Here is an 18,347-nt window from a genome sequence, read left to right on the forward strand (position 1 = left end):
AGACCAAGGGAGGCAGCAGAGGCTCCAGCGGCCTCCTTTCTGCCTCTAGGTCTGTCCTTTCAGTAAGCAGCCCCCTGAGGGCTGGGCCGGCCTGGGAGGCTGACTCTGATCTGAAGGAACCTTTGCTCTCAGGCTCATAGCTGAGACAGGAGAAATCAGGGTGCTCATTGTGGAAGGAGACGGAAGCCGGGGCTCTAGCTCTTCAGCGGACCTTCTGTTGGGTGGGGGGAGCAACTCAGGCTGCTGGGGTGATATGCATCTGAGCTCTGAGCCCCTGGGGAGCTAAGGGGTGAGATGCCTTTCTCTGGAGCACGTGCCAAGGGCTCCGAGTCCCGAAAGAGGACCTTGGGCATGCTTTGCCCCCTGTCATCTCCCCCCACTGCCCCCCGCCCCCAACTCAGTGCAGTAGGAGAAATGGGACCTTCATAACAAGACACTCAGGCCAGATTTGGTCCCCGTAGCTGTGTGGCCTTGGACAGGTCAGTTTCCTGTTCTGTGCCTGTTTCCTGCCCCTGCCCCACCCCAGCCAGGTTCTGGCTCTAAGGAGAGCCCCTCCTCACCCCCGCCTGGGCCTTGCACCTGAGCACCCAGGAGCTCAGAAGGGCCCGTGGGCATGAGCAGAGCAGCACACGCAGTACTGACATCTGCTGTTCCGTGTTCAGAGAAGGAGGCCCTAGAGGTCACCAGCGGTCAGGAAGGGTCCTCAGGCTATGTGGTCTCCGGGGAGACCAACTGCCACTCTCCCACCCTGGCCCTCCTATTTCTCCATTGGCCAACCAGGTCTCCAGGGCCCAGAGTTCAGTTCTGTATTTCAAGGCACACTTGTGATTTCAGAGGGCCCTGAAGTTGGGCGCGTTGGGTGAGGCATTTCTGGAGCATCAGTAGCCCTGGCACAACGCCAGCCACCCGGCCTCTGCTCTGGCCGGCCCCTGCCCTGTGCCCCTATTGCCCCTGGGTCCCTGCCTCTTGCCTCCTGCCTGCCCTCTCCCCTCCCCAGGTCACAAGGCTGGCCGTGGGCGTGAGGAGGCGCAGGCTCCGAGGTGGGGGGTGTTTCCACCTGGATGGGTGCAGCAGGTTCCTGTAAGCCTCCCCGCAGTCAGGAGGGAAGGCGTGGGCTCAGGCTCCCTCCTGGGTCTGCCCGGGGAGCTGTGCTGTAGCCAGGCCACCTTCCCACCCAAGCCGAGGTCTGTCTCCTTCCGTCTGAGCCCCGGCTCACTGCCTTCCAGGGCAGCTGGCCTGCCTCTGCCTCTTGTCTTCCTTCCCCGTGAGGCTGCACAGAACGAGCCCCTGTCTGGCGTGGGAGACCTCATCACAGTGATGGGTGGACGGTCGTAGCTGCTTGTACAAGGAGGCAGGGCAGCCTGTTTGTCCTCAGCCCTGGGATGGGGGTGCTCTTTTCGGTCACCCTGCCAGGCCGGGACAGGGCTAAGCAGAGATTGGAGTCCCACGGGTCTGGCCATGATGCGGGGGCTCTTGCCTCACTGATCCGGGGTCCAGCTCAGATGTCACCATGTCCCCTCATCAGGCTGCCCTGCTCTCATACCCCGGAAGCCCCCACAGGTGAGACCCAGCAGCTTGGCGATGGAACAGCCTCACAGAGCAGGGGCTCCTGGCCAGGGAGCATGGGTCTGGACCCCTGGGACCTTACCTGCCAGGCCTGTTCAGGTATGCTCTCCTCGCCTGGCTCCACAGGACTTCCTGACCGACCTGATGATGTCGGAGGTGGACCGCTGTGGGGACAACGAGCACCTCATCTTCCGGGAGAACACACTGGCCACCAAGGCCATCGAGGAGTACCTCAAGCTGGTGGGCCAGAAGTACCTGCAGGATGCACTAGGTATGGGGTGTAGGCCGACTCGGGGCAAGAGGGTCAGGGTGGGGCATGCCCACTGGGTCCTCACAGCCCCCTCCCGCCCTCTCGGCCACAGGGGAGTTCATCAAAGCGCTGTACGAGTCAGACGAAAACTGTGAAGTGGACCCAAGCAAGTGCTCGGCCGCTGACCTCCCCGAGCACCAGGGCAACCTCAAGATGTGCTGCGAGCTGGCCTTCTGCAAAATCATCAACTCCTACTGGTCAGTGCTGCCCCCACGCCCACTCGGCCTCTACTGCCCAGGGTCCCACCCCGCATGCCTCCCTCTCCCCCCATCTTTCTGTGTAGGCTGGGTGCCTAGAGCATGCTGGGCGCTGGGCTGGCCCCTGTGAGCGTCATCCCATCCCGAGAGCTCGGTGAGGCGCTCTCCTCTGTCATTGCCAACAAGAGAGCTGAGGTTTAACAGGGAAAGGGCAGGTAACACAGCTTCAGAGTCAGTGCCCTGGGATTGGAATGCACCTTCTTCCTGACCCTGCTGAGTCCGACTGGTCCTTTCTGGGCTCAGACATTGGAGTGTTCCAGAGTATGTAGGTAGGATGTGCATTGTTGAGTATTCAGACCCAGCAGTCCCTTACACATGCTGGACAGTGGGTACTGCCTGGCACCACTCTAGGTGCTACGGCTGGACAAGAAGCCAGATGCACAAGGCTCTGCTCAGGCACCCCTGGGGTGGGTGGATGGCTTCACCTGGGACGCCTCACCTGGCCATGGAAGCTGGTGCTCAGGTCACAGGCTTGGAGTGGCCCCATCACGCACCTGTGTGGGGCCTGGACACTGGGTGGGCCTCCTGCTGGGACCATAGAGAACTGAGGAGCAGGACTGGCCTTTACTAGGACCGAGTTCTGGGGGCCCCTGGCGGCCCCGGAGAGGAGCAGAAGTGTGCAGGGCAGGCTGCTCTTACAGGACTGGGCCACAGTCAGTCCCGGGCCATTCCATGCAAGATGAACGTCCCGGCACATGTGAATGGTGGCCACTGAGCTAGTACAGCCTCATCAGAGACAGCTGTGTGACTGTCCAGGGGACCATACTACCAGCCCCCAGGAGTGGCTTTATTTTCACACTGGAGGAGCTGCCCAGGCTTTTTCCTCAGTCACTGCTCCAGCTCAGGACCTATGTTCCCTTCCCCACCCGAGTGGCTCTCCTGGCCCCGTTCCCCCATCCCACCTCCGGCTGTAGCTTGCTTCTCTCTTTGGTCGTGTTCTTTCCTGTCCTGTTGGAGGGCCTATGTCTAGCTCGCCTTTGTGGCCCTCCTTTATTATGTCACCTGAGACGGTCGGCTCACCCCCGCAGCCACCCTGCCTCACAGCTCTGCTCCCATCAGAGTGCCTTGAGCACCGTGGGGTTGGGCACCAGAAGGACCTGGCTGCTCCTGAAGGACGGGCACAGGCAGAGGCGGGCCTGCGAGGAGAGCGACAGCCTTGGGTCAGGGCAGAGCCGGCGGGGTCTACGCTGGTGGCCCCGGTCCCCCTGCCCCAGGGTTACACAGGGTGCTTGCTGGGCCTCCCTGGCCCTTTGGGCTGAGCTGAAAATGACCCTTGGCACCAGGCCAGGAGGAACAACCAGAGAGTTTGAAGTCTGGAACACACTTCCCACCCTTGGGCTGTGTTTTCACCCAGGGCGGGCCGGGTGTGGGACACGGGGAAACATATCCGTGGACAATAGTTTTCCATTTCCTCTTTCTGGCATGTGTGCAGGCCCCTCTCAGTTCTGAACGAGGCCACTGATAAATGTTATCACTCAGCACCTGCCCCCTGCCCAGTCCTGTGCCAGGCGCTTCAGGGGCCGGGGCTCAAGGTCACCTGCCCTCACTTCCTCTCCAGCCACGTCCTTGTTGTTCAGCCACGTTCACTGCCTGAGTCTGTTGGGCTTGTTAGGCAAAAGCTTTTCAAGCTGATCAAAGCAGCTTAAGGCCTTGGGGGTCCCCACCTTCGGATAGATGGCTGTGTGAACTCGGCAGGGATGGTCTTGTTCCCCTTGCAGGAGTGAGGAAACAGCAGCCTGGGGAGGGCCAGGCCCTGGGGCAGAGCACCCTGGAGCTAGTGGGAGAGCCAGGTGTAGGCTGGGTTCAGGGAACACCCATCTTCCAGAGTGAAAAAGATAGGAAGGCCTCTGAAAGGCTGGCCTGGTGGGGCCTCACTGAGGCAGGGTGGAGGTGCTCAGCGGAGACAGCCCCCAGACAGGTGCTGAGAGCCCTGCCCACCCTCTCCAGGTCGGCCTAGGGAGGTCGCTGCCTCCGCTTCCCTCCACACCCGAGTTAGCGAGAACCTGTGTTCTTAGCCTGTGGTTAGGATCCGCCCCTCGTCTTGATCACCCAGCTCTGCTGAGAACCTCAGATCCTATAACGTTATTGGAGCGGAGGGGGTCCCTCTCAAAAGCCGGGGACAAGAACCGAGGAGCGGTGCTCTGTTTCTGCCACGTGTCCCTCTCTCTGCAAAAGACCCCACGCCTGCCAGGTGGGGCAAGGGTGAAGCCCCGTGGGGCCTGGCCCCAGCGCTCATGTCACCTCTCACTCAGGCCCTCTGAGAGACCCACCAACTGCGGCCTGGGCATCCCTGGCCTGTGGTGGCCTGGCCCTGCCCAGCGGATGGTGGATGGCGGAGGAGTGGGCTCAGAGAACTTGGGCATTGGGCCGTCAGGTAGCCATCAGGGTGGGAGCGGGACAGAACTCGGTTCCATCAGACCCAGAACCAGCTCCCTGCTCTGGTCCCGACCTGACGACTAACTCCCCGACTCCCCCCCATGACCTGTCCCCACACAGCGTCTTCCCCCGGGAGCTCAAGGAGGTGTTTGCCTCTTGGAGGCAAGAGTGCAGCAGCCGCGGCCGGCCGGACATCAGCGAGCGGCTCATCAGTGCCTCTCTGTTCCTGCGCTTCCTCTGCCCGGCCATCATGTCCCCCTCGCTCTTCAACCTGCTGCAGGAGTACCCCGACGACCGCACCGCCCGCACACTCACCCTCATCGCCAAAGTCACCCAGAACCTGGCCAACTTTGCCAAGTGAGTGCCACATCCCCCACCCCGATGGCAGGCTGGAGCCCGTCCCTGCCTTCTCGGCCCCGCCTCCCTCCGTCCCTCTCTCCTCTGCACCGCAGGCTCCCCTCCTGTGGTGCGTTTCCTTAGTTTTCAAGGGTGATAAGGCAGGGTATTATTTTTCCTTCTGCTTCTTTGAATGAACGTTTTATCATAAGGATTCTCCCACATACTTAACATTCACGAGCTTCCTTTTGAAATGAGTGACTAATATGCCTTCAAGGGAGAAGGGCCCATGTCTCCTGAACCCGTCTGCTGCGGTTGGGCACCCAGGTGGCTCCAGACTGTCCTTGTCTAAGGCTGCCAAGGACGTCTGTTCGTGAAGCACTTCAGTGTTCTCGCTGTACCTTAGAGTGAGTGGGTGGACACAGATGGGCTGGCTCAGAGAGCGGCTCTCACGAGGTGTGGATCGAGCCCCTCCGGGCCTTTGCGGGGCTGGGCCATGAATCACTGCTGGTCCCCACCCTCCCAGAGCCAACACTTCAGCAGGGAGAGCAGTGATGGACAGGGGCGTGGCCTCCTAGGAGGGCCATCCGCTTGTTGGAAGAGGAGAGAGGGAGGCTTCCTAGGAGATGCGCTTCCCAGCTGAGTTCAGGACGAAAAGACACAGAGGTGCAGGCCAGGGAGGGACCAGACGCTCTGCCGTTCCTGAATTGTCACGTGCTAGGTGGAGAGAGGTGGGAGACCACCCTAGAGGACAGCAAGGACTTGGAGGCCAGGCAGGGCAGTAGGAGCTGCCAGAGGGCTTTGAGCAAGGTGGCCCTCACCTGTGCCAAGTCCTGCCAAGTTCAGCCCAGCAGCAGAGGGGCCAGGAGCAGAGGGAACAAGACTGGCAGCCCTGAGGCCAGGAGGAGAGCAGAGTTATGGTCCTGGTAAAGGCAGAGTAGTGGAAGGATTGGGTCAGGGATGATACCAGAGGTGATGGTGATATAGGAGGCCATGGCTGCAGGTTGTAGGGTGATCAGATGAGGCCAGTAGGCCTTGCCAGTTGACGGGGAGGCAGAGGGAGCAGTTGAACACGGCCAGGCTTCTGGATCGGTCTCCTTGGGATGGGGAGCCCCAGAGGAGGGTGCGGGTTTGGGGTGACGAAGGTGACCCCAGACTTGGCCAAGCTGAGGACAAAGGAAGGTGCCTGAAGAGGAACATTCGGAAGGCTTAGCAGAGAGACCTGGCCAAGTGTGGCTTGAGAGTCAGTTGTGCATCAGGGGCCACAGACATTTGGAGGGAAAGAGGAAGGAGATTGAGACTGGCAGTGAAATGTGGAGTGAGGGCCATGGAACATTCCAGATCCTGGAAGGAAAAGTCCAGAAGGAGGTCTCCAGACTTAGCCATGAGTGCCCTGAATCCGTGGGGGTTGGCTGGCTGGGGAGTAAGTGGTGTGGAAGGCGGCCACAGAGGAGGGATGGGAGCCCAGGGGGCGAGGGTGTCTCCGAGAAGTAGGGGGGCTCCCGGGTAGGGCCCAGAGTGCTCACCCCATCTGCTTGGCTCCAGGTTCGGCAGCAAGGAAGAGTACATGTCGTTCATGAACCAGTTCCTGGAGCATGAGTGGACCAACATGCAGCGCTTCCTGCTGGAGATCTCCAACCCTGAGACCGTCTCCAACACGGCTGGCTTCGAGGGCTACATCGACCTGGGCCGCGAGCTCTCCAGCCTGCATTCGCTGCTCTGGGAGGCCGTCAGCCAGCTGGAGCAGGTGCCTGACCACTTGGGCCATGATGGGGCGGTGGCTGGGCCCTAGGGCACTGAAGCTGCAGGCTGCTCCTCCCAGAGTAACCACGAGGCCTGAGGCTTTGCCTGTGCGGTAGAGATCAGCGGCCCCGCCAGCGTGCCAGAGCCCAGGGATCCAGTGCAGGCCCTGTCAGCACGCGCTGGGGAGGGATCTCGGCCCTTATCCTTGCTGGGGAGTGCCACGTTCACGCACTGACATCTGCCAGGGGAGCCCACTCTGTGTACTGGGGCCTCGGCTGCGCCTCTGAGTGGATGGCATCCATGGGTGAAGGCATGCTGTGCTCCCTACCCGTGGGAAGTATGATCAGATTTAGCTGTGTCTCCTAAAATGTCCTTGCTCTGGATTTTAAGGCCACTGATACAAAAATGATGGACTGGAGATGCTGCGCCTCCATGTGTCAGGCAGCAAGTTGCAAAACTTTCCAGAAGTGCCCTTGACCATCTGTTGAAACAGTCATTCCCTCAACACCTCAGACACTGCTGCAGGGCCTGTGGCCTGGGTTCCACTGCCCACAGCAGGCCCAGCCTGCACAGTGGGCAGGTTCTGGGCAGCAACTGCCAGGACCCACTTCCAGAACCTCTGCTGCCCCCCAGGGCTCTGAGAGCCCATCTTACAAAAGTTCAGTTCAGTCGCTCAGTTGTGCCTGACTCTTGGCGACCCCATGGACTGCAGCACACCAGGCTTCCCTGTCTTTCACCAACTCCCAGCGCTTGCTCAAACTCATATCCATTGAGTCGGTGATGCCATCCAACCGTCTCATCCTCTGTCATCCCCTTCTCCTACTGCCTTCAGTCTTTCCCAGCATCAGGGTCTTTTCAGTGAGTCAGTTCTTCACATCAGGTGGCCAAAGTATTGGAGTTTTAGCTTCAACATCAGTCCTCCCAATGAATATTCAGGACTGATCTCCTTTAGGATTGACTGGTTGAATCTCCTTGCAGTCCAAGGGACTCTCAAGAGTCTTCTCCAACACCACAGTTCAAAAGCATCAACTCTTCAACACTCAGCTTTCTTTATGGTCCAACTCTCACACCTATACATGACAACTGGAAAAACCATAGCTTTGACTAGATGGACCTTTGTTGGCAAAGTAATGTCTCTGCTTTTTAATATGCATCAGTCCTCCCAATGAATATTCAGGACTGATTACAAAAGTAGCTGCTGCTGAACCAGAGCTGGAAGGCCTCCTGCTCCCGCCCCATCCTTAGGGGTGAGCACTCAGGGCGCTCTGGTGTGCGGCCTTCTAGGCACTTCTGTGCACATGTTAGGTACCCACACAGGCAGTTCTTACCCTTTTCTGTTAAAGTGAGAACGTAGCGTGCACTGCTGCATGCATTGCTCACTCTTCTCTCATGGGCATCTTTCCCCAACCATACATGCCACACACCACTGTGACCTTTCTAATGGCACAGACTGTCCAATCACGTGACTGCACCATGCAGTTCACTGGACACTCAGATCAGTCCCAGCTTTTCACTATGAATGGCCGTTGCAATCATTTTTGCTCCTTTATGTCCATTGCCCTTTGGCTCCGAGAGACCCAGGAGGGAGCAATGGACATGAGGCTCAGAGCCCTGTCTTCCTCCACAGCTGCCAACACCTGCCACTCTGCCACCACTTCCAGAGCCTCTGTGCTGGGGGCCACCATCCCCCACGCCTGCAGGACCAGGCGGGAGGTATGGACGGTGGTTTGCAGCCGTCACAGCTGACAGTGTTGCAGCAGGATTTAAAGTCGAGCTGTTTGCTGCTCACGTCTCCCCTCTGTGGACCACATGAGTTTTCATGCTTGCTTTCTGCGCATAGCCGTCGGTGGAAGCCGGGACATAATCCAGATGAAGGCAGAGTCCCCCCAACCCCCCACCCGCTCGGCCTAGAAGCTTAACCACCATTGGTCTAAACCAGGACAGTGGGCTTCAGACGAGCCCAGGCACCACCCTCTGCCTGACTGGCCACTTGTTTGTCTGACAGGTGAGCAGGAGTGCCTGCTCTGTGCCTGGGCCATCGCCCTGGGGACTCGGGTGTTGAAGTGGGTCGGGCCTCAGCCCACCCTGTGCAGTAGGTGACACGGGAGGGGGCCACCCCAGAAGCCTCTCCACTGGGGAGATGGGGGCAAACTCCAGGATCCTCTGTGGGCCCCTGAGGCAGGACAGACCAGGGTGAAAGGCTTGGACTAGGTTAGTGTGTCTTCCTGTGGGCGTTGCCCCCATCCCAGAGATATCCAGGGAGCTGATAAAAATGTAATTTGTCGTTTCTGGGCTCCCTACCCCTCCCCAGACCCACTGAATCTGATTGCAGGGGAGGGCGAGCTTGCATCTCTGACTGGCTGCTTAGTGATTTTGAACACGGTGGCTCCAGTGCATTTGGCCTCCCCAGGTGGCCCCCTGGCTCACACCTGCCCCCTTTGCCGTGTCTTTGCAGAGCATCGTATCCAAGCTGGGGCCTCTGCCTCGAATCCTGAGGGACGTCCACACAGCTCTGAGCACCCCGGGCAGTGGGCAGCTTGCAGGCACCAACGACTTGGCCTCTACACCTGGCTCCGGCAGCAGCAGCGTCTCGGCTGGGCTGCAGAAGATGGTAATCGAGAACGACCTCTCTGGGTAAGAGCCGCCAGGTGTGCTGGGTGTGGTGGGGTACAGGTACAGACCGGGCAGAGCCCATCTGCAGTCTCCTTTGGGGAGGAGGAAACCTATACTGGTGTTTATGAAACAAGTCGAATGAAACTCAGGGTGTTCCTTGGGCCCTAAGGAGTAAGATTCTATTTGGGAAAAATCAGGGAAGGCTTCCTGGAGGAGGTAGCGCTATAGTTTTGAGCTTAGGAAAAGTAGCATTTCCATTGGTGGAAAAGGCATTTTAGGTAGAGGGACTAGCACAAAGGCCTGGAGAAAGACAGTGTCTTTTGTCGAGGAACAGTTACTGGTCCCAATCAGCACTAGTCACAGTCACTTTTTTGTGTGTGTATGAGCTCGTATTTCCTGGGCCTGAACCAGAGTCTCCGGAAGTAGAGCTCCGGGGTGTGTTTTCAGGAGGAGTTCAGGTGACTCCACGAGGTGTAGAGGCTGGGAGCCCCGGGAAACTAGAGGGATGCTGAGGCCCAGCTCCCACTCTGCACGCCCAGTGCTGGGACGAGTGCCCCGTCAATACACAATGGAAGGGGAGGCATAATGTTCTCGAGTGTTGACATCAGGACAAGGACCTTAGCGTTTACAGCGAGCTACCTACCTGTACTTAGGATCAAATACTCCCCTCGTCCAGCAGGACCGTCTTGGACCAGCTCACGAGGCGGAGGCTGGAGCAGCAGAGCTGGGTGCTGTCTGGCTCTGAGACAGTGGGGACGGTAGCGGCAGGCTTTTAGCAGGCGAGGGCGTTGAGATCAAGGACCTGGGGATGTGGTGTGAGGGACTGGAGGCCCAGGAGGAGGCCGGAGATGCAGAGACCTTGACGCCCCTTCCCCCCGGGTCCCTCTGCGTCTTGAGGGGCCGTCCCTACAACCTGCCAAGTGAGGCAAAGCAAGAGTTCAAGTGGGGACACGCCTCGGTCAAGAGGTCAGGAGAGCTGACCTGGGCATGTGAAGGGCAACCCAGGCCCAAGGCTGGTCTGGGTTTCTCCCAACTCCACCTACTTCCCCCGTCCACTTCTTCTCAGCCCCCAAGTGCCGTGGCTTCGAGTGGCCACAACCTGCCCTGTCCTGTCCCATCACCCCTGGGATGGACTTCCTCTCTATCCCAGGCTAAGCCACCTCCTTTCTAAGCCCACATTGAAGCCCCAGGTTCCTGCTGCCTCCAGCCCACTCAGAGCCTTTTCAGCTCCCCCTGATCCTTCCCTCCAAAGCCCCGCTGGTTCCGTGCCTCCTTCCAAGGAGCCAGCTTTTCCTGGAAGGGGCCAGGGAGAGGCTAGGGGCCTGGGGTGGAGGGTCAGGGACGTGGCCTATGGCTGCAGGTGCAGGCCCTCCCTGCCTGAGTCACGCCATGAGGATCCTCCTCTGATACCTTTTTTTTTGCCGGAAGCCCCAGCCCCCGCCTGCCAGTCAGACAAAGGGTGGCAGTAGGAGGCTGCAGGTGGAGGCTTCTCTCAGCACAGGCCCCCTACTTTGGTGAGCAGCCTGACTAGGGACGGGAGGGAAGAGGCAGAGGGAGCCCCCCGTGGCTTTGAAGTAATCGTTCCCGGTGCAGGACCCTCGGGTAGCAGAGAGCCACTGCACTGTGGGTTTGGATTTAGCTCAGGGGGACTCAGAACACCCCAGGCCCCAGAACCTACTGTCCCAAGATGCTGCGCTGAGCAGGGAAAGGGCCGCTGCTAGGCAGCCTGGCCTGGTGCTGGGAGCTCGGGCCCCTAGTGCAGCGGTTCCGTGTAGGAGCAGCCATCCGCCCCACGCCTTGGTGGTGGCTTCTGTCAGGCTCGGTGGCTGTGGTTTGGTTTCGCAGCTGCGCCCTGGGACTCTCCCCTTCTTGCCGCCCCCTCCCCTCCTCTCTTCTCCCCTCCCTGCCTCCCCTGCCTTCCCCTCTCCCCCCTCCCCAGCTCAGGCCACGGGCAGCAGGTTGGCAGGGCTCTCAGTTGGTCGGGACCCGCCTGGGCCGCATTCACAGTTCTTCTCTTCCCCCTTCTTTCCCTGTGTGTGCTTGTCTCCCTGCAGTCTGATAGATTTCACCCGGTTACCGTCTCCAACCCCCGAAAACAAGGACTTGTTTTTTGTCACAAGGTCCTCCGGGGTCCAGCCCTCACCTGCCCGCAGCTCGAGTTACTCGGAAGCCAACGAGCCCGATCTTCAGATGGCCAACGGCGGCAAGAGTCTGTCCATGGTGGACCTCCAAGACGCCCGTGTGCTAGATGGGGAGGCGGGCTCCCCAGCGGGCCCTGACGCCCTCGCCGCTGATGGCCAAGTGCCTGCGACTCAGCTGGTGGCCGGGTGGCCGGCCCGGGCGGCCCCCGTGAGCCTGGCGGGGCTGGCCACAGTGCGGCGGGCAGGCCAGACGCCCACCACACCGGGCACGTCGGAGGGCACACCGGGCCGGCCCCAGCTCCTGGCACCGCTGTCCTTCCAGAATCCCGTGTACCAGATGGCGGCTGGCCTGCCGCTCTCTCCCCGCGGCCTCGGCGATTCGGGCTCCGAGGGCCACAGCTCCCTGAGCTCCCACAGCAACAGCGAAGAGCTGGCGGCTGCCGCCAAGCTGGGCAGCTTCAGCAGCAGCGCCGCCGCCGCCGCCGCCCCCGAAGACCTGGGCCGGCGCCCCGGGGAGCTGGCACGGCGGCAGGTGTCACTGACCGAGAAGGGCGGGCAGCCCACGGTGCCACGGCAGAACAGCGCCGGCCCCCAGCGGAGGATCGACCAGCCACCGCCACCGCCCCCACCGCCGCCCCCTGCACCCCGGGGCCGGACGCCACCCACCCTGCTGAGCACCCTGCAGTACCCACGGCCGTCGAGCGGGACGCTGGCCTCAGCCTCGCCCGACTGGGCTGGGCCCGGAGCCCGGCTGCGGCAACAGTCCTCATCCTCCAAGGGCGACAGCCCTGAGCTGAAGCCTCGCGCCGTGCACAAGCAGGTCAGTGCTGCCAGGCAGAGAGCAGGTCATCACCCCCCCGCCCCAGGGTGGGGGCAGGCTGACCCCCCATGTCGTGCTGCTCCTCCCGGTCACGTCATCTCCACCCACACCCAGCTGCCATCCCATGCTGAATGATGCCACACTCGGCCCCCTCCCACCAGCTACTTGCCGTGACACCCCCACAGTGGCCCCTGCCTAAATCCTGTGAACCAGCTTCCCTGTGGCTTGGGGTCCCTCTGCCAGTTTCCCTAGAGACAGCTGGGGTCAGAGAGAAAGAGGGAGGGATCTGTTTGCCCATCTCCAGTTCCAAAGCCTGTTAAAGCCCAACCCAGGGTAGGAGTCCACCTGGCCCCTGGTCCCCCTCCTGCTCTGAGCTGGTCTTCAGGGCTCTGCACAGAGTTATGGGTTCTTTGGGTTAGACACTGACCTGCCAGCCCAAACCCACTGGCTCTCCCCCAGGTGTCAGAGAAGCCATGTTCAGCTAGGCTCCCCTCCACCCCCGGCTCGTGACAGCCTCAGGCTGCGTCTAGGAGGCGAAACTCCCCGGGGCCGGCGGTTGCATCAGAGATGCCCATCCATCCCTGTGCCGCACCCAGGACCACCCCCTCCCCACCCCTTCCCCCCACCGCCCCGGTCCCTCACAGCTGTGTTTCATCGCAGGGCCCTTCACCCGTGAGCCCCAATGCCCTGGACCGCACGGCTGCCTGGCTCTTGACCATGAATGCGCAGTTGTTAGAAGACGAGGGCCTGGGCCCAGACCCCCCGCACAGGGATAGGCTAAGGAGTAAGGAGGAACTCAGCCAAGCGGAAAAGGTAAAAACCAGACCCTGGCCACTTGGGTAGGGCGGGCTGCCTCCCCGAGGCGGCCAGCAGGACACTCTCTCCCCTCAAGCTGTGAATTTGGGGCGCTGCTCATTCCTGCACATGTCCAGTCCTCTCCCAACCCCTGGTCTCAAGTCAGGATGGCAGTCAGGGGAATTTGGAGGATTTAGCATAAGCCTGAGGTTTCCTCTATGGGCTGCATGTGAGACTTGCCCAGGAACTGTGTTGAATCAGATTCAGGAGGCACATTCCCTCGGTGACTGGGCAGCCAAGCTTCTGGGACTTGAGGAGAATCCAGGACATGGGGCTCAGGGTTGCCCGAGACACGCATGGAGACCTCATGCACCAAGAGGCAGGGAGACAGCGAGGAGGGGGCGCTGCCAGCTCTGGGACAGCCCCTGCCCGCGGCCTGGCTCTGCACCCTCCTCTCCACCAGGGTCTGGGAGAGAAAGCCAGGGGGTGGTGGTGCCCCATGGCCGTGGAGGTGTTTTCTTCCTTCCAGGAGGAAAGTGTCGGTCCTAAAACCTCCAAACCCCAGCCCTAGATTACATCTAGCATTTAGTGGGCAGTGGGGTGCTTCTGTTCTCCAAAATTCTTCTAGTTAATGTGGCAACTTCCCCAGATCCCTCCTCTCCTCCTGGAGGCCAAAGCTCATACTGTCACAAGGCCCCGCAGAACAGCAGCCACTTGCCCACGCACCTTGGGTGCCCGCAGTCCTCTTGGCCCTGGGAGAGCCTGTCGCAGCCTCTCGGGTGAGGGCACACGAGTCAGGGTGTTTGCTTTCCTTCCCACTGGCCTGGGGCCGGGTCCATGTCCATGCTGCATTCTGCCGCCTCCACCGTCCCCCTCCTCGGTCTGCCGCATCCACCTGCTTCCACCATTATTACGTGAAGGGGACCAGGGCACATGGGGCACAGTGCTCCCAGAGCCAGAGTTTGGCTGGGGAGCAAGGAGGGCTCGCCTCACTCCCGGCTCTGCGCCTTTCTGAGACTCCATTTCCATGTGTGAGTTACGGGGATGGCTCGAAGGATTTCAGGGCTCAGGCTGCAGCTGGTGTGTTCTCTTCCCTTGTTCCTTGGCCTAGGGAGCTGCTGTTTCTCAAACTTTCTTTGCTGTTAACCCTGGCAGGCAGATCCTGGAGTTACCTTGTACTCCTTGGACACCTGGTCCTGCCTGTGCCAGGGAGGGCCCTTCTGACACCACTCTGAGCAGAAGACCCGTGATGGGCCTTTTCTCCTGGAGCTGGGCTCTCCTCTGGGGCCAGTTTTGTTTCAGGACATAGCCTTGCCATCTCCTGATCTTTGGGCCACCCTTTATTGATGAGGGAGACCCAAGGAGAGGCCCTTCCTGCTTCCCCACTCTCTGGATTCTCTGGGCCCCCACCTCCCACCTCCAACCCTTTGATTCTGGTCTTGACCCCGCCTCCTCCTCTATTCAGCTCACAGGGCCTCCTAGCTCACTGCTTCTCTTGCTAATTTACACATCCCTCCTATTCCCCAAAGGCGGGGAGTGCCAGGCTGAGTCAGACCCAGAGAGCCCTGGACCACTTTGTCTTTAATCTCTCCTTGCACTTGCCATGCGACTCACCATGACTTTAGGGTCAAATGGAGGCTGGAGGCTAGTATCTCACCCCAGTAGTCACTCTACTCCCCATGTGCTTGGTTCACTTCCCTTCTGGACCCCAGTTTCCCCTCCTATCTATCCCCCACCTCTCAAAGTGCTCTGATTTCCTTTGTTTACCTTTATAAGGAGAGGTTTACCTTTGTTTATTAGGAGAAGCTGAAGACCCTTACTTGTGAGATCTGGGTTTGAGTCTTCATCCCACTCATAGGTGTAGGTCAGGCTTGGGGGTGGGAGAGCCCTGGCCGGGGGCCAGGCATTGAGTCTCACCCTGTACCCCAGCTCTGGTTGGGGTCCTTGGGCGTCTCCCCGCTGTGTGAACTGGGCTGGGCTGGTGATGACCCCTGGGGCATTCCGAGCCAGGCTGCCTCCCACCGGGCTCATGAGCCTGTGCTTTCTGTCCTGGGTGCTGTGCCCGTGGCACGCTGCCCTCCTGGCAGGACCTGGCAGTGCTGCAGGACAAGTTGCGAATCTCCACCAAGAAGCTGGAGGAGTATGAGACCCTGTTCAAGTGCCAGGAGGAGACAACCCAGAAGCTGGTGCTGGAGTACCAGGCACGGCTAGAGGAGGGCGAGGAGCGGCTGCGACGGCAGCAGGAGGACAAGGACATCCAGATGAAGGGCATCATCAGCAGGTGAGGGCGGCCAGCTGGTCCCTGCTCCAGGCCCGGCCCTGGCCCCACACGTGTAGAGGGGCAGACCTGCCCGCTGCCCTCCAGGAGGCCTCGGATCCCCGGGACGGGCTGCTCAGCTGCCTTGAGAGCTGAGTGCGGAGAAGAGTCTGAAGTGGCAGGGACTGCATGGCACCAGCCCGGAGGAGGGCGGGAGCTTGAAGTACGGGGCGCCCCCATGGTACAGCGTGGGTTGATGGTGGAGTGTAAAGGTGGCCTGGCAGAAGTGAGGTCAGCCGAGGCAGAGGGCCTTGGGGCCCCCATGGGGAGTCACATTTTCTTAGAGTTTAGAAGCTGGATGGAGGGGGTACCAGGAAAGACAATGAGGACCCATCCAGTCCAGGGCAGGGGAAGTAGGAATACATGTCAGTTACATGCAGCTGGTGAGGGTGGGAGTGAGAGGAGGGAAGCAGACAAAATAACCTTATTTTTACCAAGAGCATCCAGGTGTGTCATGGTGCCAGCTACTGAGATGAGGATGTTTGGAAGAAGAGAGGTTTGGGTAGGGAGGGGGAGTGGTGAGGCCAGTGTTGGGTATGTTGAGTTTTAAGGTGCCTGTGGGTTATGCAGGAAGATTGCCAGGTGGACCAGTGACTTGAGTGCTGACTCTCATCTTCATTGACGGCTTGTCTTTATTTCCGTGTTGATTTGCCTCTCTCCCACTCTGCCCCTGTCTGTAAGCAGGGAGTGTCGTCGAGGTGTAGCCTCCCTCTTTATGGCCATAATACCAAGTGCGAGGAGACAGTGTGCATTTACGTATTAGATTCCATGGTACAGGAATCTGTCCTGAGCATAGATTTAGCAGGTGTGCAGTACATATGATGTTTCCCAACCTGGCCTCGTGCTTTGTCCACTATAAACAAATCCTTCCTTAATCCCTCCTATTTACACTACTTGCGTCTCTGCTCCTAATTACTGTTTACTTGGTTCACCTGTGGGTTTCCTCTTTATAAAACGGTTAGCGTGAGCAGAGGGCCTATAACCGGGGCGACAAGGAGCCCACTGTTCACTTAACTGCCAACTCTGCTCTTGGCTCACCTCCTGTGTGTGATTCCAAATAGGAAAACACTTTTCAACCTAACCACTTCCTTCTCACCCTGTTCTCTGAGCGATGCGTCTTTTCCTGAATTCAGTGGCTTACTTAACATTTATTTCTACAACCCAGTCCTGGTGTGTTTCCTCCCTGCTATAAATGTCAGCCAGGTCAATTTGGTTGATGGTGTTATTCAGGTCTTCTGTATCTTCAGTGGTTTTTCTGTGTACTTATTTACTGTTCTGCCAGTTATTTAGGAAAGGATAATGAAGTTTCTAATCATAATTACGGATTTATTTCTTCTTTCATTTCTGTTGGTTTTTACTTTGTAGTCACTGAAACTTTATTTTTAGGTGCATACAGATTTAGGCTTATTATGTGTTATTGATGAACTGACCCTTTACCGTTACAAGGTCACTTCATAATATTCCTCATAACATCCTCATAATTATCCCTCATAATATGCCTTTCTGTGAAGTCCACTTTGATATTAATACAGCCACCCTTAACTTTTTTTTATTGACATTAGCTTGTTATATCCTTTTTCATCCTTACACTTTCAACAAAGCTATGTCTCTCACTCACTACATAAAGTGAGTTTCTATCACAGACACCTTATTGTTCCTGCTTTTTATCTAATCTGATAGTTTCTGCCTTTGAATTGGAATGTTTAGACTTTTTACATTTAATGTAATTATCAATATAATTATGTTTAAACCTATTATCTTGCTACTTGTTTTCTCTTTGCACCATCTGTTCCTTTTCCTGCCCTCTTCTAGATTGAGTTCTTTTTATGACTCCATCTTACCTCCTTTATTGGCATATTAGCTATATCTTGTTGCATGAGGGGCAGAGGTTGGAAACTTTTTGTACCGGATGGATAATAGATATTTGGCTTTGCAGGCCACAGGCTGTCTGTCACAGCTGTGTACCTCTGCTGTTTTAGAAGAATATGCATGGTGTGGCTGTTTACCAAAACTAGCAGTGGACAAGATTTTGCCCTTAACATGGGCTATAATAGCAGGGACTATGATAGTATTTTTGTTCCTCTGTCCTTAATGTATTGATATCACTTTTCCTCTGGCTGATTTGCAGATTTTTTTCTTTATTATCGATTTCCAGCAATTTGATTGTGAAGTGCCTTGCCATGTTTTCTTCACGTTTCTGGAGTTTGTTAAGCTCTTGGGTCTGTGGGTGTAGAGCTCTGCCGCCCCAGCCGTTCTCTGGAATTCTCATTGCACGTGTATTAGTCTTCTTTATACTGTCCCACGTCCTGCTGGTGCTGTTTTATTTTTAAAATTTTTTTCCTGGGTTTTATCTCAGATTGTTACAGTGTGTCTTCAAGTTCATTCATTGTTCCCTGTCTAATCTGTTACTCCTATCCAGTATTTTTTTCACTTCAGATGTATTTTTTGCCTCTAAACTTTCAGTTTGGTTTAAATCCCATCCGTTTCTCTTCTCATCCTGCTCATGCTTTTCCTCTGTTCGCTTGAGCACGTAGAATACATTCACAATGGTTGTTTTAATGTCCTTGTCTACTAATCCTGTCATCTGACATTTCCAGGTCTGTCTTGATTGATGTTTTTCCTGGTTAAGGGTTATGTTTTCCTACTTCTCTGCATGCTTGGTGATTTTTGGTTAGATGCCAGACATTGTGATTTTTTTACATAGCTGCTGGATGTCTTGTGTTCCTTTAAGTACCTGGGGGCTTTGTTCTGGGACACAAAGAAGTTGAAAGAGTCTGTTTGATTCTTTCGAGGTTTATTTGTAAGCTCTGTTGGGGTGGGTCTTGGGTAGTCTTTAGTCCAGAGCTAATCTGGCTCTGCTGTTGAGGCAGTTTCCTTCTGGGGATTCTACTAGATGCCTCCTGTGTTTTCTAATACAGGAGTGTTTTTACTGCCTGGAAGGATCGTAAACTATTTTAGGGGTAGTTTTGTGTATTCCTTCCCAGTGGCTCTGGCCTGTTTTCTCACAAGCCTGCAGACCAGTTTCCAGCCAAAGCCCCAAGGGGGCCCCTCAGGAGATAGAGTCTTCTCTGCA

At 57.6% G+C, this 18,347-nt stretch overlaps 1 protein-coding gene across 11 annotated transcripts in view; it reads left to right on the forward strand.

Moving 5' to 3' along the window:
• Positions 1–18,347, forward strand: part of DAB2IP (DAB2 interacting protein) — a 212,927-nt gene that overhangs the window by 188,963 nt on the left and 5,617 nt on the right. For 10 of the 11 annotated variants that reach the window (XM_055541036.1, XM_055541038.1, XM_055541035.1 and 7 more), the window contains 8 exons: positions 1,693–1,837; positions 1,929–2,073; positions 4,630–4,866; positions 6,391–6,592; positions 9,044–9,222; positions 11,256–12,162; positions 12,823–12,975; positions 15,045–15,238. In XM_055541036.1, the coding sequence (XP_055397011.1) occupies positions 1,693–1,837; positions 1,929–2,073; positions 4,630–4,866; positions 6,391–6,592; positions 9,044–9,222; positions 11,256–12,162; positions 12,823–12,975; positions 15,045–15,238 (2,162 nt within the window). The remainder of the gene's footprint in view (positions 1–1,692; positions 1,838–1,928; positions 2,074–4,629; positions 4,867–6,390; positions 6,593–9,043; positions 9,223–11,255; positions 12,163–12,822; positions 12,976–15,044; positions 15,239–18,347) is intronic. The other variant, XM_055541031.1, reaches the window with a different exon arrangement.

The sequence above is a fragment of the Bubalus kerabau genome, chromosome 11, assembly GCF_029407905.1.
Source record: "Bubalus kerabau isolate K-KA32 ecotype Philippines breed swamp buffalo chromosome 11, PCC_UOA_SB_1v2, whole genome shotgun sequence".
Classification (NCBI taxonomy): Eukaryota; Metazoa; Chordata; class Mammalia; order Artiodactyla; family Bovidae; genus Bubalus; species Bubalus kerabau.